Source organism: Strongylocentrotus purpuratus, unplaced genomic scaffold (genome assembly GCF_000002235.5).
Source record: "Strongylocentrotus purpuratus isolate Spur 01 unplaced genomic scaffold, Spur_5.0 spur5_scaffold_17, whole genome shotgun sequence".
NCBI classification, from domain to species: Eukaryota; Metazoa; Echinodermata; class Echinoidea; order Camarodonta; family Strongylocentrotidae; genus Strongylocentrotus; species Strongylocentrotus purpuratus.
The window spans coordinates 1,159,632-1,187,023 of record NW_022145602.1 but is presented as its reverse complement, the minus strand read 5'-3'; the positions used below and the strand labels follow the sequence as shown (position 1 = coordinate 1,187,023).

Here is a 27,392-nt window from a genome sequence, read left to right as displayed (position 1 = left end):
ACAAAGGATTTCCAATCTAGATTACTAAAGGCTACTTGGCTGCGCTACTCGCTCAGACGTTTACTAGGGTTTTCGCGATTAGTCTCTTTTTAGTCGCCCGGCGTCTATCAGACATGTGAACTTGTTTAAAGGCCTTGCTAGGCGAAACAATTACTGTTGCAAGCATAATTACATGGGCGCGGATGGAGAAATGGACTGGGGGGGGGGGTGTTTCACAAAGGTCCTAAGTAGAACTTAACTCTAAGTTGGACTTAAAAATTATGGAGAGCCATTTGTAGCCTTAATATGAAATATATTCAAAAGCAGAAATCAAGTATTTTAGACTTTTCATAATTACCACATCAAGAACATGAAATCTCCTTGATAACTGAGAATATGAATGATCTGAACTAACATTTATGCCTTTTAAAATAACTTTTACAAATTAATTTCAAAGATCCTATAACGGCTTTCCATAATTGATAAGTCCAACTTAGAGAAAAGTTCAACTTGTGAAACACCTCCAGATCTTCGATAACTGGGATAATGAGTGCAGAGCCATTTACGCACAACGAGCTTACGAGTACCAACAAAAATGTAATTAACGGAGGGGAAAGTGCATGAATGAGTATATATCTTCGTCCATGACAAAGTCATGTAAAGAGAGAAACACAAATATTCTGGAATCATCGCCGATAATGCATTCACAATGTAGGGGAATACCAATGTCTACTAAACATGGTATATTTTCGCGTTGAGGTTCCCTTTTTATAGGTGCCCCTTATTTGCAGAAAGTGCCTTTTTGTTGGTTCCCCCTTCCACTTTGCAGGACCCTCCACCGCCCCTGTGCAAACCCTATTCAGAAATCAAACTTAAAAACAAATCATAACCCCAACCCTATACCCTATGGGTACCTATACCGCATGGTACCGGTAGGAAGGAATTCCTTGAATGCTGTGAGCGCCGAAATCGGATGAGACCGAGGCCTTAAATCGATCGCAAAATAAAAATGGGAAGCTCCACAATTTGGAATAGATATTGGGGCTTTCGTGAATTCCTTTTCGCCGTAGACAAAGTTGAATTGGTAAAAAGTCACAACAATGAATAATATAAAGCTCGTTTATCAGATTCATCATGATTTGGAATACAATGTAAGATTTATTTTCTAATAATTGTCCCTCCACACCCCTCCAAAATGTTGGTGTTGTCTAAATGCGGAAATATGATCGGCCGGTAATTCTCAGCAGAAATGTATTTTCATAATTATGCACCCAAGTTCATACCTAAAGTACGTTGCAATCTTCTGGAGTTAGACTGCAAGCAACTAGGAAGTATTGTCATTCGCCTCACAAAACTTGTTACATTCATTACTACCTGTACAAATTTGTTCAATTCTCTCCGAGGGTTTTAAACAAGGAACAATAAATTTAGATTACTTTTTAGGAAGTACTTTCGGAGTCAATTCTAATGTTCTCGCAGTACAAGCAAAGTTAAACTGTCCTGATTACAAGGTAAGTTGTGTGTTGAACTTCTTCCAACACTTGTGACTGTGTATTCGTATTCACATAAAATGAGTGGGATGTTATGTGGTGGTAAGTGTGATGTATTTAAGTCGAGATTAAGAGGAATTAACACGAACAGGCAAATCATGATCTTCTTTTAAAGATATCCGGTAACTTTGTCTTAGATCCTTTAAAAATAATCCTTGATTTAGCTCATGCTGCAATGATAATTATAAACCTTTAGGTCAGTCAGGAACTCCATGACTTTTACAAGCCGATCGCCTGTCTGATTATCAAGATATTAATGATTGGAATTACAAAATTTGAAAACCGTTCGCCGGACGGTTTTCATAACACTACAGTCTATTGGGGAAAACGAGTATGGTAAAACCGGTCACTCAAAGATTTTTACTTTTTTGAGGCACTTCTTGATCATTTTGAAGCGCGATTTTTTTTTTAGGACTTCAATATTACACCATACCACAGACACTGGTAACATGTAGAACCGTATATCTCAGATTTAACATTGTTAAACGATCCCTTTAAGTTGTAGTCCTTCTAAATCATAGTGCAACTTTCATGGAAATGTATGTTTGCTAAGGTCTACAGTTATGCATCAGTTTTGTAATACAATTGTTCTAAAAATAAGTTGTTGTTGCACTGGTGGCTTTTATTAGTAATTCTAATAATGATTCCGATTTTAATCACGTGTTTCTCCTCCTTCCGTGCGAGCATACAGAGCAGCGACAAGTCGCTTATGCACACCATTCGCCCCCAAAATCGTGTAGTGTAAATGGCAGTCCCAAAAATCGATGACTTTAAAAATGGTGTTTGAGCTGTGTAAATGGGCCTATTAATGTGTAATGCTTTTTATTTCATTTTATTTTGTATTGTTTTGTTTCAGGTTGGTGCCTTGTTCATTGTATGGAAGGTCAATGAGCAGGGGCTTCTCTTCTTGTCTATACGCCCCACCAGACATTGCCTTATCAATATGGCATCCATACAGAAAATAAAGTGGAGGCGCTACTTCCTTGTCTTGATCACTGTCATGATGCTGGTGGAATGCAACGATGGGAGTAAGGATGGACAGCTTTCATCCTACCTCGGAGCTAGTTTTTAAGATGAGTCAGGCATGGCGCTCAACCAGATGGTGGTCAGCAAAGAAAGTGGAACAGACTTCGTTTACATTGGAGGAGTCTCAACACTTTATCAGCTTTACTTGAATTTGACCCTACTGCAGCAGGAGAGCACAGTTCCAGATGATCCAACAGAATGTGAGGACCCAGCATGCCTGTATGATACCAAGATCTTGGAGGTAGCGCCGGCACCTGTTAGTAAGCTCGTTCAGTGCGGCGGACCAGAAGGCAAATGCGAACTTAGGAATTTGATGGATATTTCAAGAGAATTTGGTTACACCCGCAACGTCGTAGTATCTGTAAATGAAGATATGTCTGCAGGAGTTGTCGCAGTTCGAAAGTCTGGAGACCGTCCGGTAATCATGTTTGTTGCCCAATCCCAACCCCGAGCCGATAGCAGTGAGCGACCAATCACTCAAAGAGAACTGATACGCTCAGATAATCCAGATTACATATTTGAATATACAGGAGAAATATATGGTGTCTCTGATCCAGTTAATTATATTCAAGGAGTTTCCTGGGAGACTTATAACTATTTCATTGTACATAGTGGTTCAGAAAAGTCAAGACTAGGTAGAATCTGTTCAGACAATACTCAAGTTGAACTTGATGCATACTCTGAAATCACATTGTCGTGCCAGCCCGGGTCGTATAGCACTCTTCAAGCAGTCTATATTGATTCAAATGATGTACTGTATGGTGTCTTCACAAATGGAACACATTCGGCCTTGTGTTCATACACAATGTATGACATTCAGGATAAGTTTGTTGATGCTACTTGTGGCTGTGTTATTAGTTCAGATGCAAGCTGTAGTGGAACAGGGATATCATACCTGAGCACAAGCTCTTCCTGCCGTAAATCAAACGTTAGTACATACACATTTATTTCTCTATTTTTAGAAACAGAACTTTTTAAAGGGAAGAGAGAGAGAGGAGGGGAAAGGTGCAAAGGAAGAAAGGGGAAAGACGAAAGGGGGGAAAAGGGGGGAAAAGAGAATAATGAGAAGGAAAAAGAAAGAAAGTGGGATGATATTATAAGAAGGTGTTTTTTACCGGGAAAGGAGCGGGGGAGAGGGGCACGCAATATTGCAGTGTGCATAATATGGGGTCCCTCTTACCAGGCGTGTAGCCCCCCCCCCCCCCCCCCCCCTAACAAAAGCACAAGAAGAACCAAAGAAAGAGATGGAAAAGGGGGGGGAAGAGAGAAATTGTGTGAGTTAAAGGAGAAAGGGAAACAATTAAAGAGAATTAAACAACTTTAGAAGAGAGGTGCGAGAGCATGAGGAATTGCATTTCTTTCTAAAAGAATAATGGGATAACAACTATGGGCGTCGCTAAAGGGTGGTTGGGGGTGCGACCCCCCCCCCCCCCCTCAATCTGTCAGGATATTGTCGGTAAAATTGCGCTGCTGTCGGGGGAAATGAGGGGAAACAAAAGAGAAAAAAAGGAAAGAAAAAGAAAGGAAAGAGAAGAGAAGAAAAGAAATACATCTCATTTTCCTTTAAAGATAAACTCCAGTACTGGTAAAAAAAAAAAAAATTCTCACAGAATCAAACGAAACTTACACGGAATGTTCAAGATTAAAAATAAATGACACGTGCCTAACAATTTTGGAAGAAAATGTATACTGGCTGAGTAATGAGCATAGAAAGACAAGGAAATCAAGGTAGTACTAGTCCCGACACCATGTGTGTTGTCCCATATATAGCTTTCTATGTGAGTGCTTGTTACTTTACCAAGACTCGGTCAAATTTATTATGATTTTGATGACTCCATACCTTGCAGTGCACACCAATACTTACATGCTACATGATCAACTGTTTCTGATCCTTTCCACACCTTTCTTTCACAATGCAATCGCATTACCAGTACTAAAGTTTATCTTTAACTGTAATTCTTTAGTTATGGGTTTTGAGACATGGCTAATTCTTTATTCTATTGACCAGCATGTTGATTTATCTTCACATCTATAAGCAAAGATTACTAAAAAAATGTCTTTTTTGTATTCAATGATGATACAATCAAAACAGGGTGCAAGCCCCCCCCCCCCAAAAAAAAAATAATAAATAAATAAAAAATTACTGAATCTTTATAAATTAAAATTACCCCCTGGAAGCCCATCATTCAAAGCTATATTGTCTTAATGGAGGATTGATGAATTATCCAAAAAGTCAGAATAAGTCAAGAGAGTAGACGTATTTGTTTCTAGTTCATTGTGACTGACTATGCCATGGACTAGTGATGGCCTGGTGGTAGAGTCACTGCCCGGCAAGCAGTAGATTCAGGTTCAAATTACGCGGGTGCCAAAAAAAAATTCTGACTTGTGTTTCAGTTACAAGATCGAGCAGGCGATCTTTATACTTAGTGCTAGCCAAAAAAATATTTACAAATTGAAAAGCAAAAAAGGTTAATAGATTTGAAGGAAAAGAGAACAGAAGGGAGAATGAAAAGCTTGTGCTTTACTCTTAATCAGGAAGTTGCTTATTGTAACCGACTATGTATATGACAAATTCATTATTTAAATAATTGCCATCATTTGTACAGCAGCGATGACGGTTTATTGCATTGTAACATGCTTTGATCACATGTTTTGAAGTCCAAATTCCCAAGTTTTCTCAAGGTAGGAGGGGAGCCCACACCTACACGATGATGTACATATTATCTCAATAGCTTTACTAATGACTAGTGATATGTGTACTTGTATTTCAAATTTTAAGAGTTGCCTTGAGAACGAATGTTTAAAGGTAAAGCCAGTTATGGTCATGCGATTGCATTGTGAAAGAAACGTTGTGGAATCGATCAGAAAAGGTTGATCATCTAGCATCTAGCATCTGCAAGGTTCTGGAATCATCAAAATGATAAGAAATTTGGCTCATTCTTCGTAAAGTTACAAGCACTATACACAGAAAGATGTATATGGGACTACCCTATATCTCTCACAGACCATGAGAGAAACAAATTTACCAAATATATGACGATTAGTAGGCGGTTTCCCGTCAAATTTTGTATCATCATGTATTAGTCAAAACGTATTCTTTCACATGATTGGTAATGAGAGCTTTCATTTCATTTTTTGAAATTGGGGCGTTTCCAATACTGGTCTTTACCTTTAAGAAACCAACTTAGTGACTTACAAGCGGGTGTTTGAAATTAGTACATCGTACCATTTATAAGGCAATCTTATGAATGGCTTTCAAGATTAGATGCAATATTTTCACTCTGGTAGTGCCGGCTAGAGATTTTACGTTTTCGGGTTTTCCATCCAATTTGTACATCCTTTTGTCCGTTCCGCTTTCTCGTTATCACAAGAATCAGTTGAGATATGATCTTGTGATAGAATGTATCACCATGGAAAGTCAATCTAAGTACATTTTGGGGTAAGTAGATCTAAAGTCAAGGGTCATAAAGGTCAATGTCCATGACATTTCAGGGTTTTAGTCCTGTTATCATGAAATCTCAAGAATCATTAAAGCCAAAATATGTGTTAGCATGCATCACCATAGTGACTTAATTAGTGAGATAGACTGATTAGATTTTTGAATAAAAGTAGGTCAAACGTCAATGATCATATAGAGGTCAATTTACATGAAATTGCAGTGTTTTAGCCGCATTATCAAGTTGAGCCATTAACTTCAAACTTGCTATTAGTATGCATCACCATAGTGAGACAAACCGGATAGATTTGGGTTTAAGAAGGTCAAAAGTCAGCGAGTCAATAACATTTTTAAAAACTTGTTTTCACATCAATAACTATTTCAATTTCCAAGCTAATTTAGCTGTAAATTTACAAACTTTTGACTGGTATGCATCACCAAATAAAGGAAGACAAGTGATCAGATTTTGAGATTGTCAGGTCAAAGGTCACAGGTCGTTACAATAAGTTGACTTGTAATTAAATGTATATTTTGTTATTTGTTATCACCGTGATATTTTAAGAATGATTCAAGCCTTGAATATCGGCTGAGGCATATTGAAGACATAGTCGCATTTGTCTTGTTTCAGTTAATATTTTGTTTTGAATTCAATATGTTTATACATGTACATGTGTGTACTTTTTATCACCAGCCCGGCACAACTAGAGAACAAATTGAGGAAAATCTTCAGTGTGACAGCAGTTATGGCAGTTCCAGTTACAAATATGCACAGGCTACAAGTCCCCTCATTGGAATCCCTCTTGCAGCAGATCTTCCTGGACTACATTCCTCTATCGTCACCCTTAATAAAGGAAATGAAATTGTTGCCTTGGTTACCACCTCAACAACATCAACTGCTACTCTCAGCAAGGTAATATTACTTAATTTATCTTCATATTTTTATGAATTTTAGTAGGCAACTTCCATGTGCATTTGGTAAAAAAAATTCAAGATAAACTTAAGAAAAAAAACATGTCATACTGTAATACAAACTTATTTGATCATTATACAGCTTCAGTCATGATTCCTAAGTGGTGCAAAGGACTGTGTGGGCTAACAGTAATGTGTAAATCATGTGAACAGAGCATATCTTGTATATAGATCATGTACTCGATGCTAATGAGCAAGTCCAACTACATGAACATTTACATATATATTTTATATATAGGCCTACTTTCAATATTCGTAATATTGTGTACATACATGTATTATGACATTTAAAGACTTCTTTTCTGAGTATGAAACTGGGGGATACTTGAAGAAGAACAACAAAAATTAAACCAATCATTACTCTTCTGAATTTTAAGTTTTTCTCCTGTAAAGATTGTAACCACTAATGCCTGGATTACATTTGGCCTGCGATTAGTCTACGGAGCCCGTATCCTGCCCGTATCCCCTTTTCCGTGTGGTCTCTGTGCGGAGGCAGGAGGCGGCCGTGAGATTTTCGTACGGATTCACGGGCTCCGCGGCGACTACGATTTTGTTTCGCGAGGAGTTAAACAAATTTGAAAAATCGTAAGCCCGTAGCCCGTAGACATGTCGTAGGTGGCATTGCACAATCCCCGGACGGGTATTTCGTGGAGGCCTCACGCTGATCGTGCAGCAAACGCACGATTTTTCAGTGAACATAGGGGTAACAGACGCCGAAAAAACTGCACGGAGGCTGCACGGTCATCGCGCCTTCTCCGCGCAACCTCTGCACTGAAGCTTTACGAGCTCCGTAAGATTTACGTACGGAGGTTGCAGAGACTGCACGGGTGTTGCACTGAAATTGCACGATTTCCGTACAGTCTCCGAACAGCCTCTGTACGGCTGCGATCCGGTCTGCCCCTGAGGGCCAATACAAGAAATGGCACGATGCTCGTAGATAATGTAAACACAAACATCGTAGCCCGTAGCCTCCTACGATGTCTACGAAAAACCGTAGACTAATTTATCGTACGGCGCCCGGGGCAAATGTAATCCAGGCATAAGTTATGAAAAATTATTTAGATTGTTTTCATAATTAAAAGTTTTTATCCTATATTCCCTGTATTCTTCTCTGTTTTTTGTAAGTCGAGTCATACATAAACAGTGGATTGCAAGTAAACAGCTCTTGATGATTACGTCCAATCTATTTCCTTTTTATTGTGATCCTTTCCACTCAAGAACCAATCTATGCATCGCAAAATATTGCAAGTCCATTCCAAATCAATCCAGACTAGTTACAAAGTACATCACAACTTGTTTTACGAAGTAGTATAGCTTCAGGCCTGTTCATTGACTGACGATTTTGTGAGAGTGATGATGACCAATTAGGACATACACAGGCCTAGAAAGATATAATTGTATTGACAAAAGAAAAAGGTTAAATAGGCCTACTAATATATGTATTGTGTGTTTTGTATCACAAAAGCATAAATGTCTATTTATTTCTTCTTTCTTTCTTCTTTCTTCTTTCTTCTTTTTTTCTCTCTCTTTCTTTCTTACTTTCTTTAGGTATGTATGTCCGTATTCATTTATTTATGCATTTATTTATGCATTTATTCATGTATTTATTTATTTACTTTTGTCTACACCTTGTTTTGTTGATTTAAAGGATTATCATAATTTTGTTTGTTTGTTTGTTAGTTTTTATTTTTAAAAAAGTCATAAAATATGTTCTAGGTAAACCCATGGAGAATATCTTCCTATATAACCAAAGAAGGAAGAAAATGTTTAAATTGTGTCATTTCTCATGGTTAAACTTTCAGATTCATGTACAGCCTGACAATACTGGGAGACTTTACGAAACGGTCAATTTTGATGTTGGTGGGCACATCTTGCATGATGTACATATCAACCAGGATAGCGAGGAGCTGTATATTCTGACTACCAAGGAGGTATGAATATAATGAAATAACATTCTATTTCATTTCAATATCATCTCCTTTGTTATTTTCGGAAGCTCTCTCAATATCAGTGAGTACAGTGGCGCATTGAGGGCTGGCCTTGGAGGGGGAACATTAACAAAAAGTAATTGATTAATTCTTTTATAATAATGGGCATGTGTCCCATGCCAAATTTGATAACATACGTGCATTTCTTCATTAAATTTCTTTGCATCATTGGTTTGTCTGATTCTTGTCGTTGCTGTTGTTCCTGTTGTTGATGATGCTGTTGCTTTCTGTTTTTGCTTGATTGTCAAAAATATTGAACATTACATTATGCCCCCACCCCTCGCAGCAAAGAATCCTGCGATCTGCTATTATTAAAGTCAACATCTCCTTTTCTAGACACATGTAGATGTTCCAAAATATCAGTACCTAAAACATCATTTGTGATGTGATGTATACTATTGAGATATGTTGGTAATTGTTTACTGGTAGTCATATATTTCCATGAAAAGAAAAATACAGTCATTTAGCATGTATTTCTCAAGCAGATTCCAGGTACCTGCATGACACTTTTAGAAGCTTACTTCCATTCGAGTACCAAAATGTTTAAAAGCCAACTTAAATCTTAAATGAAATACCGAGTTCAAATCCTATTAAGATCATATCCCGATATTATATGAAGTTTATTAATGCTGTGGAATGCCAGATTCCAATATTTTGTGAGCGCCTATCGCAAAGCTTCACCCATTGGTGCTCCCAATTTTACCAGTGATACAGACTCGCATGTTTAATATAGAATGAGAAATTCTCACTATCGCCTGGGCTCGGTGATTTTTACCCCATCATTTTTGTTTACCTCTGACATCTTTTTTTTTTTGGGGGGGGGGGAGGGGTATAAAAAGGTCAAACCTTATGGATATACAAGCAAACTAACAATTACCGGAAAATAGTGACAGGAAGGCACGAAAATTGCATACGTTCTGTGAATGAACGAACAAGGAAAAAAGACTATTGCGCAAATTCCTATGACAAAATGCTAATTCACGCAGAAGTTACATGTTTTTACTTCTGACATTTTCACCTCTGACATATTTACCTCTGACATTTTTTTACCTCTGACATTTTTACCTCTGACATTTTACCTCTGACATTTTTTTAGCTCTAACAATTTTTCCTCTGACATTTTTACCTCTGACATTTTTAGCTCTGACATTTTACCTCTGACATTTTTACTTCTGACATTATTACCTCTGACATTTTTACCACTGACATTATTACCTTATAGGTTTGGAGTCATTGTGGAGTCGTTTAGGCAACTACAATGTAGTTCACACCTGGACATATTGTGGGCCATACATGTAATTGTACGAAGAGCGTTTTGGAAGATGTTTTCATGTTCTCAATTAAGGTACATGTACATAGCACAGTAAGATCGAGAGATGTTTTAATGAAGAACAACTGCTATGAAGATGACATATACAAGCTTAGCAGGTGCATCTGATGGAAATACAATTACTTCAAAATTGAATGGGGACATGCAACCAATTGTAGGTTTTCAACTGGATTAAACCATAGAAATACATTTTTGTTGCAATTTATACCTGGACTATGCCGTTGTACAATATTTGAATTATCAATCAGCTGGGGCGGCCGAGCGACTTCCAAAGTGGGGGCGGGGGGCACCAACAATGGGAAATCTCAAAGCGAAAATATACAATTTTTTAGACATTAGTATATACCCCTACATTGCGATTACATTATCAGGGATGATTTCAATATTTGTTTCTCTTCATACATCATACAAGATATCGCTTAATCAATCAGGTTCAGATGTTGCTGCTGTAAAGAGGTACATAGAAAATTTAAACGTAAAAGAGACCGTTAGCATACTTTATGCTACATGTCTACATGTGCACCCAAGTACAAAAAACAACTTTGGGTTAACTTCCATAGAGGCTTTTACTTGAAATCTTTTCCCCCATATAATTTGAATCCTTAGCCATATAAATCCATCATATTTTTGTAGGTGATTTTACTTTATGTTTTATAATATGCAAATCATGTTTGTGATTGATCCTATCCAAGTAACATATGTCAATATACATGTGAAAAATTGTTTCAAGCTTTTAAGAAGTGAAAGTTTACATGTACTTTGATTTGCTTGCGAAATGTATAACAATCTATAATATATATGGCTTTTATGAATGCACATAGCTTCCTGATGACGTTTACATACATGCAATCAGTACATCAAGTTATTACTGTTACGAGAATAATGAGATGTCTTATTATTGATATCCTTTCTTAATTGAAGCTTATGAAACTGGCTGTTGTCAATTGTAGTCAGTATTCAAGCTGTGATGAGTGTCTCAGACCAACCACTGATGACGGAGATCCTTTCTGTGGCTGGTGTACATTGGAAAGAAAGTAAGCGCCCTCAAATCTCATGTTTATTACTGTGAAACCTGTATATAAAGACCATCCAACAGAGAAGAAAAAAGATAGTCTACAGGTAGGTAGTCTTTATATACAGGTTCCTTTGATATGTGATTCAGTGTAAAACACTGTTCTAGAGAAAATGAAGATGTGATCTTTATGGAGGTCTTTATGTACAGGTGATTGTTACAGCCGGTTGGACTGAATTTTACAATGTTACAAATTATCATACTTATCATGCTTTTATTAGAAATCTGTATTGGAAAAGAAAACATTGGAAATACTCATGTACATGTATGTTTTATGGTGTAGAAGTTTTAAATCAAGAAGGGTACGATCCGATTCTGCCAAGTGTGCAAAGCGGAAGAGGAGGACATCACACACTTCATACCCAAGTGCAAACCACTCGGGAATCATCGCCAGAAGCTGGTCGACAATCTCCACCACAGGGGCGTACAGCAGTCGACACTCGCTCTATTCAGTCCAGATGACCCTGAGACCTTCACGCGGGCAGTCCTACTTCCGAATGTTCTAACTGTCTGCCCTAACCAAAAGAAACTTCTTATTAATGCATCACTGTCATTTTTATACAATATCCACTCTGCTCGTGCTAATGCAATCGCTAATACACTTTCTACCTGACATAACAATCCTGCCTGCTATGACAAACTGCAGTACCCTGGTTGCTGCTGATCTCCGATAGAGCGGAGGAAGAAGAAGAAGAAGAAGATGTAACGATGTATGTTTGTGTGATCATTTTTGTTTATGTATATTCACTTGTATTTCTAAAAGGTAAAATGCTGTCAGATTAAACATTCTGGTATAAAATGTCTAAATCATGAATTGCAGATTAAATGCATAGTGGAATTGTGATTCCAGAAATATGAAAACAGTAAAGATTTTCTGTACATTTGAGGAGAGAACTATAAAAGGTGTTATAGCTAGATAAAATATATCATTAATGTTGGATTTTTTAATATGGAACTGAATGTGTACTCTTGTTAAATGTATTTATTGATTGTACATGTAATATGCAAATGTAGATATACAAACATCCAAATAAATGAAGATAATTTCCATTTCACAATTTTTCAGTAGACAAGTAGGTCTTTGAAAAAATACGTAGGAACTGCTTCTGTTCTTAACTTCTTACTTGTGTTTTTACACAGATTTTATGGCAAGTCCAGGCGCGTACGCAGGGGGGGGGGGGGGGTAACCCACCCCTTGAGTTTTTTTTTTAAGTGTATGTTTTGTGTATGCTTTATGTGAAACCTCCCCCCCCCCCTTTTTAAGGTTTTTTTGTTTTTTTTGTGTTTTTTTGTTATTAAAAAAAAAAATTATGCCAATGGCTGACCTAAAAAAGGTGACCCCCCCCCCCTCCCCAACGGAACAAAATGTCAAATTTTCAAATTCCGAGACCCCCCCAAAAAAAATCCCCGTGACTCAGACGTGACTCAGTTTCGAACCTGCGTCCTCGGCTGAATCCGTTTGTAACTTCCACTGTTAGCTGGATTAGCTGGATTACAACGCCTAGTTGTATATGAATGAAGATTTCTTGGCATGATGTAATGCCTTTTAGCATGACATGGGTGTAGTCATTTTCTTGAAAATGTGACGTACCAGGCGGAGTTGTACATGTATCATGCACCAAGCTTTAATTGTTTACTTTCAATGAGGAAAAATCATAGCCGAGAAGGTAAACAATACAATTGGTAAAAAAATATAAAATAGGGTAGCAATTGTAACTCATTATATTCAAAAATCCTAAAATATAGCGGTTGAAAATTCTATTTCATAATGCGAAACCTTTACCTCAGAACAGCACCAACTTATTTATGCAATTTGCGTTCTGGCAATTGGAGTACAAGAATAATAGCAGGTGAATGGCATACTTCAACACCACAAACATCTTGGAAGGAAGGAAGCATCCATAAATTTGCATACGTTTAGTTGATTAACGACTCCGAATAGTACGTCATGCAATCAAGGAAATGGCGATGCCCATGTATGTCTTGCTGAGAAACTGTACTTTATTCTTGCTTTATGCCTTAATTCTCATACAATATGGTGGGGAATCTTGTAGATTGATGGGCAAGAATGCAATAAAACTCTCAAAACAACTAACGTTATTGTTTGGAGTTAGTTCTCCTTTAAACTATGCAGAAACCAATAAATCAAATCAAATCAAATCAAATCAAATCAAATAGTCTTTATACAGAAATCAGATTATATATACTAAAATCTTAGATGCGGTTGGTAACATATGAGACAAACGAGTTTGGAGTTAATTGCCCAAATATATTAGGTATCCTATTTTATGTTTGCAACACAGGTGTAGTAAATCCAACGAATGTTCGAATTTTACCTGGCTTCAGTATAACCAGGACTGCATTTCCATTAACAACTTGGATCCTCCTTTCCAGGAATTAGACAGCGCTCCTCTGATGGTAAGTGCCCCCCCCCCACCATTTGCACTCACTCATTTGAGGGCACAAAGCCTTGTCAATTGTAATGCGTACCAGAGAGTCTGAGAGGTAAAACTATGTAGACCCCTGCACTGCAACAAGCCAATATAGTTAAGCTAGGCTCAATTGTTTAAAACTTTATTTAATGAAGTTCCACAGTAATGTTTGTGCGCATATTAGCTGCGCAGGGCTAGCTAATCATCCTAGAATATGATAATGTGATACATTATTGTCTGCCTATAGTGATTTCATGGTCATAATAAACATTTAACCTACTTTGAGAGGGAAAGTTTGCCTTTGTTCTTCATATTTAAAACATATTCATACGTGCGTCAATTGTGAAGATAAATATTTTTTTATAGGAAAATGAACAATGCAAAAAGGGAGGTGTGCTTGAAAAATTGCCTCATGAAATTGCAATTGTAATTGTATACACTTGTAAACTTGGTAGCAATGAAATGGGTTGCGTTTATTAACCAGATTTTTGGCTAGAATCAGGTTTCTTAAACGTCTTTCAGGCAAATTTAGAAGGTGATAAACGCAAAGCCTTTTGTATAGGTCTTTAGATATGGGCATATCTAAAGACGCAAAAAGGTGTGTTTTGTATGTGACTTACAGCCAGAATCACGTTTCTGAGAGATGATAAACGCAAAGATGTTTTGAACCCCACATACAAATCGGACCACCCAGGTTAATTTCCGGTTCGGAGGCTAGCGCGCGACATGTGTTGTGTACAAGCATGTGTGTATGTAGTTGACCTCCGAGAAACTGTCTGCTTCCCGGGTCAAAACAGCTGCGCAGACACAAGGCCTTTATTTTGAATCGTGAAGAGACGAATCACTTTCGTATAGTGAGGTTCGATAGTGGGGTATGATAGTGGGGTACGATATGTACATATCTAGTGGCAAGACCCAATAAACGCACCCATGGTTTATGATACATGAACTAATATGTAATCTAAGAAATAGTGGTTGATGAAAGATAATCTTAGAGTCATAAAAACTTAGTGGCTCTTTAGTAGATCAGTGTTCTCATAACGTACCCGGAGATCCTGGGTTCAAAACCAAGTTGATGTGCCTTAGGCATTAAACCTCATTACCAAGTGACCCACAGAGTACTTAGAGCGGTCAATACCCTGGTTGCATACTTACAAGCATACATTCTTAGCAGTCAAATTCAAACAAACGATCAGATCCGCATGGCATGAAATGGAGGATTTTCCAAATCTTCAGTCTTTCTTCCTATTATTATTATTACTGTATGATACTTTGTCCATATTTTCAAATATTTGTATTTTCCAGGTTTCATTCAGTGTATCTCCACTCACATCCCTTCAATCTGACTCCGAATACACCTGTCGGTTTAATGATGTTGTTACCGATACTACTATGAATGGAAGGAACTTTACTTGCATGACACCTGCAGTTGATGTAAGGCCAGTCATACCAGATGGTGAAAGTAAGTGCAATCATTTTTACTCAAATTGTTCTGCAACTCTCGGTATTCGCGATATGCTGTGCCACCTATCAGAGAAAACGGGCAGGCACAAATCCACGATGCTTCATGGGAAACACTCAACATCACGAAGCCTAGCTAATACTGCTAGCAATACATAGTCGCATAGATTCTCGCAACATCTGGATAATTTCCGTTAAAAGGTCCCTCTGCTTTGCCATGTTTTTTAAAAATTTTATCCGTGAAGCATGAGAATGCTTTTTCCACACTTCCCAACTTCAAAAGAATTGGAAAAATGCCTGGATTACTCAGAAACTAGATCTCTATGATTATAAACACCCATGAAAAATCCAGAAGTAATAAGTACACGAGAATGTACCCAAAGAATGATGTGATTGGAAATTCATAGATTTCAGTGATGTTCATATTTTGATCATATTTGTTTTTGTTTCTGTAGATTCTGTTACCATGATGCTTGGTATACATTCTAGTGCAACAGATAATATCATCGTGGTGCAAGATTTTGACTTCTTCATGTGCTCTGCAATAAACAGGTACGACATTGCCATGCCAAGAATGTGTGTTATTATAAGTTCATGTTTTCCATTGCAATGCGATGAAGGAGCTTCTATTGATACAAACAAATCGTGAAAACAGCGACGAATTTTACATCATAATTCACATGTAGTGTACACATTTTTCAGTCTTTAAAGAGTAACCAACCTCTTATTTTTGGTCTCTATTTTTTGTTATACTAAACTATCACATTTCCACAAAGGTTTAATACAGGAATCGCACAGTTCCTGTAGATAATAAATTATAAAAGATTTTATTTTAATTTTTTTTTTGTTTTTCATGATTTTTTTTCTTCATTTAAGATCACCGCGAGTTCGACCATGAGTTCCATAATTTGTTGAAGACTCACTGAATAATGATTATTTTTGTCAATAGCAATTTTTAAATGGTTCATCTTGTCCGTTCTGTTGAGTATGTACTTTGTTCTGCGGTGAAACTACTAACCTTCATGACTTGAAACTTCATGATTTGTCGACAAAGGCAATTTTCATGGTATTTAACTTCCACAAATTCTGTCAATAGGTCATTTTCGTAATGTAACCAAATTTAATGCATAAGTCTTTGAGAAGTGCCTCAATACAAGATGTTTCATTCACCTGATAAGAATAATAGTATGTCAATAGTCAGAATGCAAACTGCATATATTAAGTGTTACTAGGTAGGTCAAGCCATAATGTTTGTCCAACCTGACAACAACTAATGTATGCAGTTCGGATTCTGTCTATTGAAATACTATTATTCTTTTCAGGTGAATGAAATAATATGTATTGAGGCACTTCACAAAGATGTATGCATTCAATTTGGTTACATTACGAAAATGGCCTATTGTGATTCAATTATTTTGCAGCAAGAAACTTTTCTCCGCTTTTTATAAACCCCTATAACTTTGCTTTCACTTGTTTAACGGGCAAGGATAAGTTCTTATTGGTGATATTTGTTTCCTTAATCACAATATGTGAGAAAAACAAATCAAATATGAGATATACTTGAGGCGTGAATCTTCAATCTTATTGATACACCACTGAGGTTAAAGTGCTTATTGAAATATTTTGTCTCATACTAAGTTTGTCGTGGTAGCCTAAATATATGTGGAGATATCGCCGTTTTCGTGATTTTTGGCAAATGAGCAATTTCCATGGAATTGTCTTTTTACTAACCTTTTGTCCCTTCTTAATTCTATTTTTTGTTTACCATTAGTTGTTCAGAATGTGTAGAAAGTGGTTGGGGTTGTGACTGGTGTATCCATGACGGCACATGTACCTTGAATGGGTTAAGTAGCTGTTACCGCTCCTACCGATGGAACCTTTAGCGTAAGTGAAACCCGTATACCGTGTGAGTCAAAAAAAGTTTACACCTAGAAAATTGCTAATTATTTTTAAAATCATCAATGAACAGTAAACTATTATACATCTCATGAAAGAGTGTTTTATCCCAAATCATTTGGTATCATTTTTGTGTGGTAAGTGTTTACCCTTGGATGAACAGGAGGCATTTTTGCGAGAGTGCAACAATCGACTGTTGATCACATGGTCCGCGGTTCGAGTCCCGCTGCGGCAGTAATGTCCTTTGTCAAGACATTGATCTACATTTTTCACATTCGACCCATGTGATGTAAATGGGTACCTGGCAGGAATTAATTCGTTGAAATGAAATTAAATGAAATGCTCGAGCGCCGTAATGGCAGCCATGCTAAAGCCGGGTTATAATTTACAAATTTGTTAGGCGCCTTGAGCATCCCTTGGGATGGATATGTGCGCACTATAATGCTGTTATTATTATTATTACTATATGCTTGTTTATGTTTATAAACACAGAACGCTACGTCATGTCCCCGGTTAGATGTTGCATGGACAGACTGAATCTTGACTGCTATATACCTCAAACGGATTAGCAAGACGGAATAGAACTTTACATTACAGCCAATGGAAAAGAATCGTGGAGTCGTCTTGGAGTCAGTTTTGAGATATTTACTACTGCTATGCTAAACTTTGGAATTCTAGCGAACCCTCTATTGTTTGATTTAAATAACATTCTAAACAACTTGGTGTGTATGCTTGAAACTATCGTCTTCAGCTGTTAACCAATAGAGCATTGAGTTAAAATGGGACTATCAGACTATTGTGCTCCTGGCAGAGGTCACATTAGCAAACCAATCTATTAACACACGGTTAAGCATGGACCTACTACAAATGGACACTAATTGGTACCATAATACATGCATGTACCTGTCTCTGTCAAAAGTATCATAATGACTATCCGAACATGCTTCCAAGCTTTGATCTCATCACGACCGCCGCCAGTCAGCCATAAGAAACCAAAACTTTGCCTTGAAGAATCTACAAAATGCCTGCGCGAAAGAAACTGAATCGCTTAAAACAACGGAAATGCATGTGCAGTTGTGGCGTACATTATAATAATAATAATAATAATATTGATAATATTTAATTTTTATATAGCGCTTAATACAAAATGTCTCTCCGAGCTTAACTACTCTATCTTTTTGAGAATCAAAATGAATAGAATGGTATTATATAGCTCGTCCATTAGGAGTAAATAAAATGATGATCATGATAATAACAATAATAATAATAATAATGATTCTACTACTACTACTACTACTACTACTACTATTACTACTACTACTACTACTACTATTACTACTTCTTCTAATACGGTTCTAGGGCACCTACCCCCTAGACATCCACCCCCCCCCCCCCGGATACCAGTCAACTACCCCGTAGGACAACTACCCCCCAGACAACTACCCCCTAGGGCTACCACCCTCTAGGACGACTACCCCCGGACAACTAACCCCAAACAACTACCCCCTAGGGCAACCACCCTCTAGGACGACTACTCCCAGGACAACTACCCCCGGACAACTACCCCCAGACAACTACCCCCTAGGACAACTACCCCGGACAACTACCCCCAGACAACTATACCCCCTGAAAACTATCCTAGGGCGTAGCGGCCGGCACGATTTCCGGGGGCAAACAAAAGAAAGAAAATAGTGCTCACTTTATAATTAATGGCCTAATACATAGGGAACATCATCAGATCAATAATTTTTTCTTCAACAGGAAAATTTATTAGACATCATGCATTACGAAAGGATTATCTGAAGACTACGATATCACTTCAAAATGAGATTAGGTTGAACACAAGTATGGTATTACAAATTAATGGAAGCAATTTAATTTTCATCTAACAATAATATTGTGCACTCTAATTATGGAACAATGACGAAAGAGGATTATCTACTGGCTCTTATGCTCAGAATGTATCTGGTTCAACTATGCGGATTCAGGAGCAGGGATCTGCATCCTTTCCCCATCCAAATCAAAGCTGGCATTAACTAGAGTTACGGCGTTCTAATTATACATGTTTATTATCTTTTAAGGTTTTTTTAATTGTCAGAGAATTTCTCTACTTCTCCCAGCACTTGACTGTTCGGGGCTTTGTCTGTATGTAATTAAATAAGTCAAAGTTTCTGTACCGTGCAAAATGTAAATTATATAATCATGCAATCCCCGAATTTAAAATTATTTAAATGATTGATAATAAATAATAATAATATAGTGGCTTCTTATAAATCGCTTAGATCTGTCAAGCATGACGCTCAAATTGGCGCTATACATTATACAGTTGAGAATACATGTACAACAGATACAGCTTTTTGAAAACAGAAAGCAGACAAAATCAATGAAATGAAAACAGAAATTTTCTAACATAGAGATATATCTGCATGAGAAATTAAGGTACAAAGGGTAAATTGACATAGGATATAGTATGCAAAATTAAATTGAAGTGACTAAAACTACGGTTTGATTACCTTAGATTAAGCCAGGGATGACCTATGGTACATCACCAATTCTAAGGCATCAGAAGGAATAACTTCTAATCATCAATTAAAGCCTTTGCACCGGCTGCAGCCACGCCTGCCACAGCGGGTGCCACATAACCAACCGATCCGAGTGCTCCAGCAGCTTGGAGCGTAGCGACCACACCCCCATTGGCGATGGCGGCGGTTGACATCATTTCCCGCCACACAAGACCCGGCAGTAATACCAGCCCCTGTATAACAGCAGCAAGCCCGACAGGTCCTGCAACGGCTACCGCCGCGGCTGCTCCAATACCCCACAGGACGTTTTCAAACAGGTCGGCATTTGCGCTATTCCTGAACAGTGACGAGATTAATTCAGAGACAAGAAAGTAAATGCAATTAGAACATGATCAACTTATTGATTACAATGATTCAAATTCAAATTAACTTTTAATGGATTGAAAATCAAAACCTTTCAACTAAGGAAAACAAAATCTAAGGTGCCGTTTTTACATTCTAACTGAAGAGTACATTTTCAGCTTTGATAAGTGCCATTTTTCCCCCTTCTGAAAAGAGGCCCTTCCCCCTATTAATAGAAACAATTAGAAACAAAAACAGAACATCAGATCAAAAAGCAGTACTTTACTTGTAACATAATAATGAAGAAAAGGCAGCTATCACAGGTAAAACAGTGCCTCTACAGACACGTATGGGCACTTCTTATGTAAAAGGGGGCTTATGAAATTTGAAAGGGACACTAAGAAAAGTAAATGTATGATACCAATGATTGTTGTAGTATCTTACTATGACTCTCAATTAAGAACTACTCTTGGAAACAGTGGGTTTGTTAACACTGAAGAAGTTATATTCTGGTTTGTCTCGCGCTGCTTACATCATTCAGCCTTTCTGCTCATTCGAGTCCTCTCCCTTGTTTCGCTTCTAGCCAAGAGGTGGCGCTGCACCTCTTACATCTTTCCCTTCATTTTTCTTTTTCTTTTTTTTTTTTTTTTTTTTTTTTCTTTCAAATGAAAATCATGTAAAAGCAAATCCAAAAATAAAAGTTTAAAATGTTAGACTTGAGGTTTCAAATCCAAATACTGCAAACAATATGCATAAATATCAGATGAGAAAGAGTTGTGACAAAAGGGTTCCAAAAACCGGTTATAGTGATTTGCAAATTGAGCATATAATGAACAAGAATAGTTCAACTGTCCAAGTATGAGAATAATAAGCCTTAAAGGTCAAATGTCCAGGATTTTGGCATAATGAACGAAATGTCCCAGGTCCGTTATACCTCGTTCACAGTCTTGTCCAGCAATTCAGTCTATTGTTCATATTTAAGCTGTAGATCCAAAGTTGTTTTGTTTCTCGAACACCTTCAAACTGAGCTCCTACTTCACAAAATCTTGAAGATAGGTTGGTGGACGAATATTGCGACCATTTCTGGTTTTGTCTTCACTCCTCACTTGTGTTGTAATTTGGGCATCACCACTGCTTGTGGGTGGCTGTATCTGCGTACTTGGTTCAATTATCATCTCATCGTCAGGCTCACGGCGACTCCAGGTTTCAGCCACTTGGCGAAGATGTCTCCTATTTCTACGATAAGTAGCTCCGTCCTCTGTCATCACCACATATGAGTGTGGCTCTGGTGCCGAACGAAGGACCTTTGCTCTTCGCCACTCCTTTTGCCTATTATGTGGTTGGATGCGTACTACGTCACCTGGATTCAATGAGGTCATTTCTTTAGCTGACCGGTTGTAGTGTTGTGCTTGCTGCTCTTTGGTCCTCTTCCTCTGTTCTTTCACCCCGGGGGGCACCTCGCATGTTAGTAGCTTTGAGGTAGTTGGTAGTGTAGTTCGGGTTCTTCTATTCATTAGTCGTTGCACTGGACTGGAAGTAAACCCGGGTGTTGGCGTATTTCTATAGGCCAACAAACTCAGATATGGGTCTGTGTGTCCTTCTTTTGCCTTCTTGAGAAGTGCTTTGGCGGTCTTCACAGCATTTTCCACTTTACCATTTGCCTGAGGATAAAGGGGAGATGTTGTTGTGTGCTTGAATTCCCACGTGGCCCCAAACCTGGCAAATTCGTCAGATGCAAACTGTGGGCCATTATCTGTTATCACTTCCTCTGGAATTCCATGTCGGGCAAATTGGGCTTTCATTTTGTGTATCACAGCAGCTGAAGTTGTAGTTGTCAGAGAGTCTACCTCTATGAAGTTGGAATAGTAGTCTGTTATCACCAGGTAGTTGCGGGAATCAAGGACAAACAGATCTGCCCCTACTTTTGCCCAAGGTCTGTCTGGCACCTCATGCTGCTGTAAAGGCTCCTTCTGCTGCCTGGTACCCATGGCTCTACACACATCACATCTCTGTATGTAATTCTTCACTTCACTGTTCATATTGGGCCAATAGAGGCATTCTCGTGCTCTCTTTAAACAGCTGCTTTCTCCAAGATAAGATGAATGTAGTCGTTCGATCATGCCCTTCCTCATGCTATTTGGTATCAAGACTCTTTCACCTCTGAAGATGAGACCATCCGAGATGCTTAGTTCATCCCTTATGTGAAAGTATGGTCTGACATCTGATGGAAGATCTTGTTGCCTCCTGGGCCATCCATTCATTACTGTTGCACGTAGCTCTTGCATCACCTCATTCTCTGCTGTGCATTGCTTTAGCTTTTCCAACAGTGGTTTTGCAATTGGCAGATGATCCAACAGGTTGACTTGTTCCATCTCTACTCGTCTTCCATCCTCCTCCATTAAAGGTAGATAAGCTCGGCTAAGCGTATCAGCAATGTACATCTTGCTGCCCGGATGATAGATGATATCAGCATCATAAGTTTGCAAACGAAGAATGAGTCTCTGGAGTCTTTTGGGAGCTTGATGCATGTTTTTCTTCGTGATGATCTCCAGTGGTTTGTGATCACTTTGAACAATCACCTTCCTACCGTAGGTGTACTGATGGAATCTTTCTAGTCCAAAGGTAACTGCAAGCAACTCCTTCTCTATTTGGGCATAGCGTGTCTCTGCCTCAGTCAGGGCCCTACTTGTGTAAGCGATTGGCTGACCTGCCTGCATGATTGCAGCTCCTAGGCCTTTTTCAGAGGCGTCTGCTTGCAGAACAAGCTCTGTGTCCTTGTCAAAATACCTCAGTACTGGTTCTGAAGTTACTGCCTTCTTGATTCTCTTGATTGCATTATCATGCACATCCAGCCAGCACCATTCTACATATTTCTTGGTCAGAGACCGTAGTGGTTCGCACATCTCACTCAGGTTTGGAAGGAACTTGCTCAGGTAATTAACGAATCCAAGAAATCGTTGTACTCCAGCAGCATCTGAAGGATTTTGCATGTCTCTCACCGCCTTTATTTTTGCTGGGTCCGGTTTCAATCCTTCTTCAGTGATCAGGTGACCCATGAAGGACACTTCCTTCATTTTGAACTTCAACTTTTGTTTGTTGAGTTTCAGATTTTTCTCCCTGCATCTTTGCATCACAGCTCTCAGCTTGGTGTCATGGTCTATCTCAGCTTCTGTCACTGTTTCACCCTCGCCATACACTAGTATGTCATCTGCTATTGTGCTCACTCCTTGCAGACCTTCCAGTGCTTCATCTAGCCTACGCTGAAACTCCTCTGGTGCTGAGGCAATACCAAAGGGCAGCCTCTTCCATCTGTAGCGGCCGAATGGGGTATTGAATGTTGTCAGGTATGAGCTGTCTTCCTCAAGTTCTACATGCCAGAACCCATTCTTTGCATCAACTACTGAAAACACCTTTGCCTTAGTCAGATCTGGCAGAATATCCTCAATTATCTTCATTGGGTAGTGGTTCCTTCTGACAGCTTTGTTCAGGTCTTGTGGGTCCAGACAAATCCTCAATTTGTTGTTTGCTTTGTTGACACACACAAGACTTGAGACCCATTCGGTTGGTGTATCAACTGGAGCAACAATATCTGCTTCTACCAGCTTCTCCAGTTCAGCTTTCAATCTCTCTTTAACAGCAACTGGTACTCGTCTAGGTGGGTGTACAACAGGTTTCACTGTAGGATCCAGTTCTATCTTGTACTGGCCAGGTAGCTTCCCAACTCCATCATCAAACACATCGGCATACTCAAAACAAAATTGTTCTGCAGAGCTCATCCTTGGTGTGTCATTCACCTCCATGATTTTCTCATGCTGCACCGTGATTAAGCCCATCAGTTGACTGGTCTCACTACCAAGTATGGGTGTCAGCTTCCCATTGTCCACAACGATGAACTCAACATCAAAGGCCTCCTGATTCTTGGGATTTACAACCTTTAAATGACATTTTCCCATTGGTTGCATTGTACTCCAATTGTACATAGACAGCACTCCCTTGGTTGGCTGGAGCTTTAAAGCACCGTGTTAATGGCTGTACAAGGTAGGACGTTGCAGGTTGCCCCGCAATCAATTTGAAACTTCACCAAACGTCCCTGGACCTCCATGTTTGCAAAGATCCGTTTCTTTGGCCGTCCTTGAATACAGTTTACCTCTTCGGGTTCAAGAGTGATCACATGTAGCGTGAATTCTGGATCTTCCTCTAATTCACCTTCCTTGTAAACCCCATGTACGTTAGTCAGCGTAGTCTTACACTGGCTCTTAAAGTGGTTCATCTTTCCACATCGTGTACATTGTTTGCCAAAAGCAGGACATTTCTCCTTTATGAATTCATGGTCTAGTCCACAGAACCGGCATTTGCGTGGTTTCCTTGCTCCAAGCATCTGCTTCTGCGACTGCCTTTGATCATTTACTAGATGTCTCTCTGACTGCATGCACTGTATCTCGATCTAATACACCCATCCTACTTTTGGTCAGTTCTGATGCACGGCATATCTGGATACAGCTTTCTAGAGATAACTCTGTTTCCCTCAACAGTCTCTCTCGCAAAGTTGACTCTTTAATTCCACATACGATGCGGTCTCGAAGCAAACCATCTGCCAGGGTAGAGAAATTGCAGTTAGCAGCAAGCAGTTTCAGTGCTGTCAAATATGTATCCGGCTTGCTGATCCCTTGTAAAGAACTTGAAACGATCAACTGTTTCATTACGAGGAGGATTACAATGGCGGTCAAATGCTTTAACAACCTCATCTAATGTTTCAGTTTCTGGCTTGATTGTTTGATACAGCTCTCTGCCTGTACTGCCAACAAGGTATAACAACATCTTTACCTTGGTTTGATCTTCCTTGCTAGCCATGGCTAGGTCTAGATACAACATCAGTTCCTCCTTCCAGAGCTTCCATACCTGCGGGAGGTTTTGCGCCTCCAAATCTAGCTGTTGAGGAGGCTTTAGTGCTTCCATAGTTGCACTAGTTTCACCTTTCTGTTTCACTTATCAATCAGAGAAACTATGCCTAATGTCAATGGTAATGGAGACTGTCACTTTTGTTTTCTTTCTCTCTTTTAACTTGTAAGACTTCACCTTCCACTATGTTGCTATGTATATCTCCTTCTCTCATTCATGTCTTATGTAGACATCTCTCGACAGATTGTGGTAAGGCTTAGTTAGACTTAGAGCACTCGGTGACTAGGTATAGCTCTACGTACTCACGTTCATATCATTAATGTCACTCTGCCCGGTCCCACATCTACAGTTGCAGTTCCGCGTAGTGCTCTTCAAATCTAGTAGATTATTAAACAAATAACTGCTTCAAACGTCGCCACTTCTGACACCATGTTGTAGTATCTTACTATGACTCTCAATTAAGAACTACTCTTGGAAACAGTGGGTTTGTTAACACTGAAGAAGTTATATTCTGGTTTGTCTCGCGCTGCTTACATCATTCAGCCTTTCTGCTCATTCGAGTCCTCTCCCTTGTTTCGCTTCTAGCCAAGAGGTGGCGCTGCACCTCTTACAATGATGATGATGATTAATTATGATAATGTTGATTATTATGATAATGACGATGATCATTATAATGACGATGGTTGCTATTATAATGATGATGAGGATGCTATAGGGGTAACGTTAAGTGACAGAAGCAGCAAGGAAATACGAAAAGAGCTGAAGGTATAATTAACATCCTGTTGGAGAGGTTACGGAGATGGGATTGAGATGGATTGGACACTAATTTTGATGAGGGAAAACCAGCAAAGGACATTTAGCAGTGGAAGGAATTAGCAGAGGCAGAGGAAGGAACTCGTTGGATGGATATTAAAAGAGATATGAGGGAACTAAATCTGCTAGCCGCTCAACAGGGAACAGAGGAGAGTTGAGACGGAGGATTTGGGCAACCATGCACCCCTGCTAACAGTCCAGATTCTGTCCGTTTTTTATATATTTTATATTCTTCAACATCTATGTCCTCCTCCTCCCTTACATGCATCCCACACAGATCGCGCGATCCCCGAAAACACAATCGTCGAGGGGTAGAAAGGCAAGGACCATATCTGGTTTAGCGTAGAGGGCGTGTTATTCTTTCAGCTGATTGGGCGCCTGACACGGAAACAGTCCATGCAGGGAGTGGACTACCCTAGCTATTATAGTTCAGTATTAGTAGTAGTAGTAGCGGTAGAAGTAGTAGTAACATCAGTAGTAGTAGTAGTAGAAGTAGAAGTAATAGTAGAAGTAGTAGTATAGTATATCAGTAGTATAAGTAGTAGTAGTAGTAGTAGTGGTAGTAGTAGCAGTAGTAGTAGTAATAGTAGTGGTGGTAGTAGTAGCAGCAACAGTAGTTTTATATACTTACAAGATAAGAAAGACGAGAAACAGAGCAGCTAACTTCTTCATGATTATTGAGATGATGATCGCTTTCCAATGAAACTGATAAATGGTAAAAGAGAGATTAAAACGCGAATGAAAAAAAAATGCGGGGAGAGTATTCAATGACGACGATGATAAAGATGGTTGTGGAGATAATGGTGATGGTGATAATGATGGTAGTGGTGGTGATGATGATGGTGATGGTTTGTTTGATTTTATTTCTGCATTTTTTCCAACATAATAGAAATAAGTATACAAACTAGGTACATAATTAATAACAAAAGTTATATATTATATATATATTAGTGCCATTTTATGAGGCATTAATCCCCATTACTGTCAGTTCTGACTTAAGAACGTAGGTCCCCCTACTTGATTATTACCCGTATCAGACATCTGAGCTGGTCATTTACAAAAACGTATTGCCCTAGTTTTCACTAGCAGTGGGAACGATATAGTATTAATGACTGCTTTGAGAGAAATAGTTGTTTTATTACGCTCAAGGGAAGGTTAGAATTGGGCTATTCCCCGAGGCTTGCCGAGGGGAATAGCCCAATTCTAACCTTCCCGAGAGCGTATGAAAACAACTATTTCTTGAATATTAAAGCAGTCATTAATACTTTTATATGCCGAAAAAAAATAGACTAAAAAATGAAAAATTAAAAATATTTATCATTGTTGTCGAAGACGGGATTCGAACTCTTGCGTACAACAAGAGGTGTACCGAAAACCAACGCTTAGACCACTCGGCTATGGCCCGCCATTAACATGCTTGGCAGTTTTCTCCAATATATACATTAAAATGGATTGAAACCGGCTTCGCGTATGATGAATGCTTCGCAAAAGCTCCATATACGGACTCTTCTTTTACTTTTGCAATGCATATTGGCACGAACTTAGATCAAGATCTATCGGCAGATGTTGTTTTTAATACTAGCAGTCATTAATACTTTTATATGCCGAAAAAAATAGACTAAAAAATGAAAAATTAAAAATATTTATCAGTTTTGTCGAAGACGGGATTCGAACTCT

General features: G+C 38.7%; 2 protein-coding genes across 2 annotated transcripts; one reads left to right on the top strand and one right to left on the bottom strand.

Moving 5' to 3' along the window:
- Window positions 1-1,283: 1,283 nt before the first annotated feature.
- On the top strand, window positions 1,284-17,137 carry LOC100889743 (plexin-B). The gene is made up of 9 exons (XM_030988421.1): window positions 1,284-1,490; window positions 2,386-3,483; window positions 6,683-6,901; window positions 8,763-8,891; window positions 11,200-11,312; window positions 13,654-13,768; window positions 15,088-15,244; window positions 15,699-15,795; window positions 17,015-17,137. The coding sequence occupies exons 2-9, from the start codon at window positions 2,614-2,616 to the stop codon at window positions 17,124-17,126; spliced, it is 1,812 nt and encodes a 603-aa protein (XP_030844281.1). The 5' UTR covers window positions 1,284-1,490; window positions 2,386-2,613; the 3' UTR covers window positions 17,127-17,137.
- A 2,580-nt stretch (window positions 17,138-19,717) lies between these two features.
- On the bottom strand, window positions 19,718-24,959 carry LOC115924991 (uncharacterized protein K02A2.6-like). The gene is made up of 3 exons (XM_030988089.1): window positions 24,828-24,959; window positions 21,039-23,935; window positions 19,718-19,997 (listed from the first exon to the last, which is right to left on the bottom strand). The coding sequence occupies exons 1-3, from the start codon at window positions 24,957-24,959 to the stop codon at window positions 19,718-19,720; spliced, it is 3,309 nt and encodes a 1,102-aa protein (XP_030843949.1).
- Window positions 24,960-27,392: the final 2,433 nt, after the last annotated feature.

Excerpts from the sequence above, each read along its gene's own strand:
- LOC100889743 (XM_030988421.1), top strand. The coding sequence starts at position 2,614 with ATGGCGCTCAACCAGATGGTGGTCAGCAAAGAAAGTGGAACAGACTTC. Across the intron at positions 6,902-8,762 it reads CAACTGCTACTCTCAGCAAG|ATTCATGTACAGCCTGACAA; the intron begins GTAATATTACTT and ends TTAAACTTTCAG. Across the intron at positions 11,313-13,653 it reads TGGTGTACATTGGAAAGAAA|GTGTAGTAAATCCAACGAAT; the intron begins GTAAGCGCCCTC and ends TTTGCAACACAG.
- LOC115924991 (XM_030988089.1), bottom strand. The coding sequence starts at position 24,959 with ATGGAAGCACTAAAGCCTCCTCAACAGCTAGATTTGGAGGCGCAAAAC. Across the intron at positions 23,936-24,827 it reads GCAAGGAAGATCAAACCAAG|GTTGTAAATCCCAAGAATCA; the intron begins GTAAAGATGTTG and ends TGTCATTTAAAG. Across the intron at positions 19,998-21,038 it reads TATCTTCAAGATTTTGTGAA|GAATAGCGCAAATGCCGACC; the intron begins GTAGGAGCTCAG and ends GTCACTGTTCAG.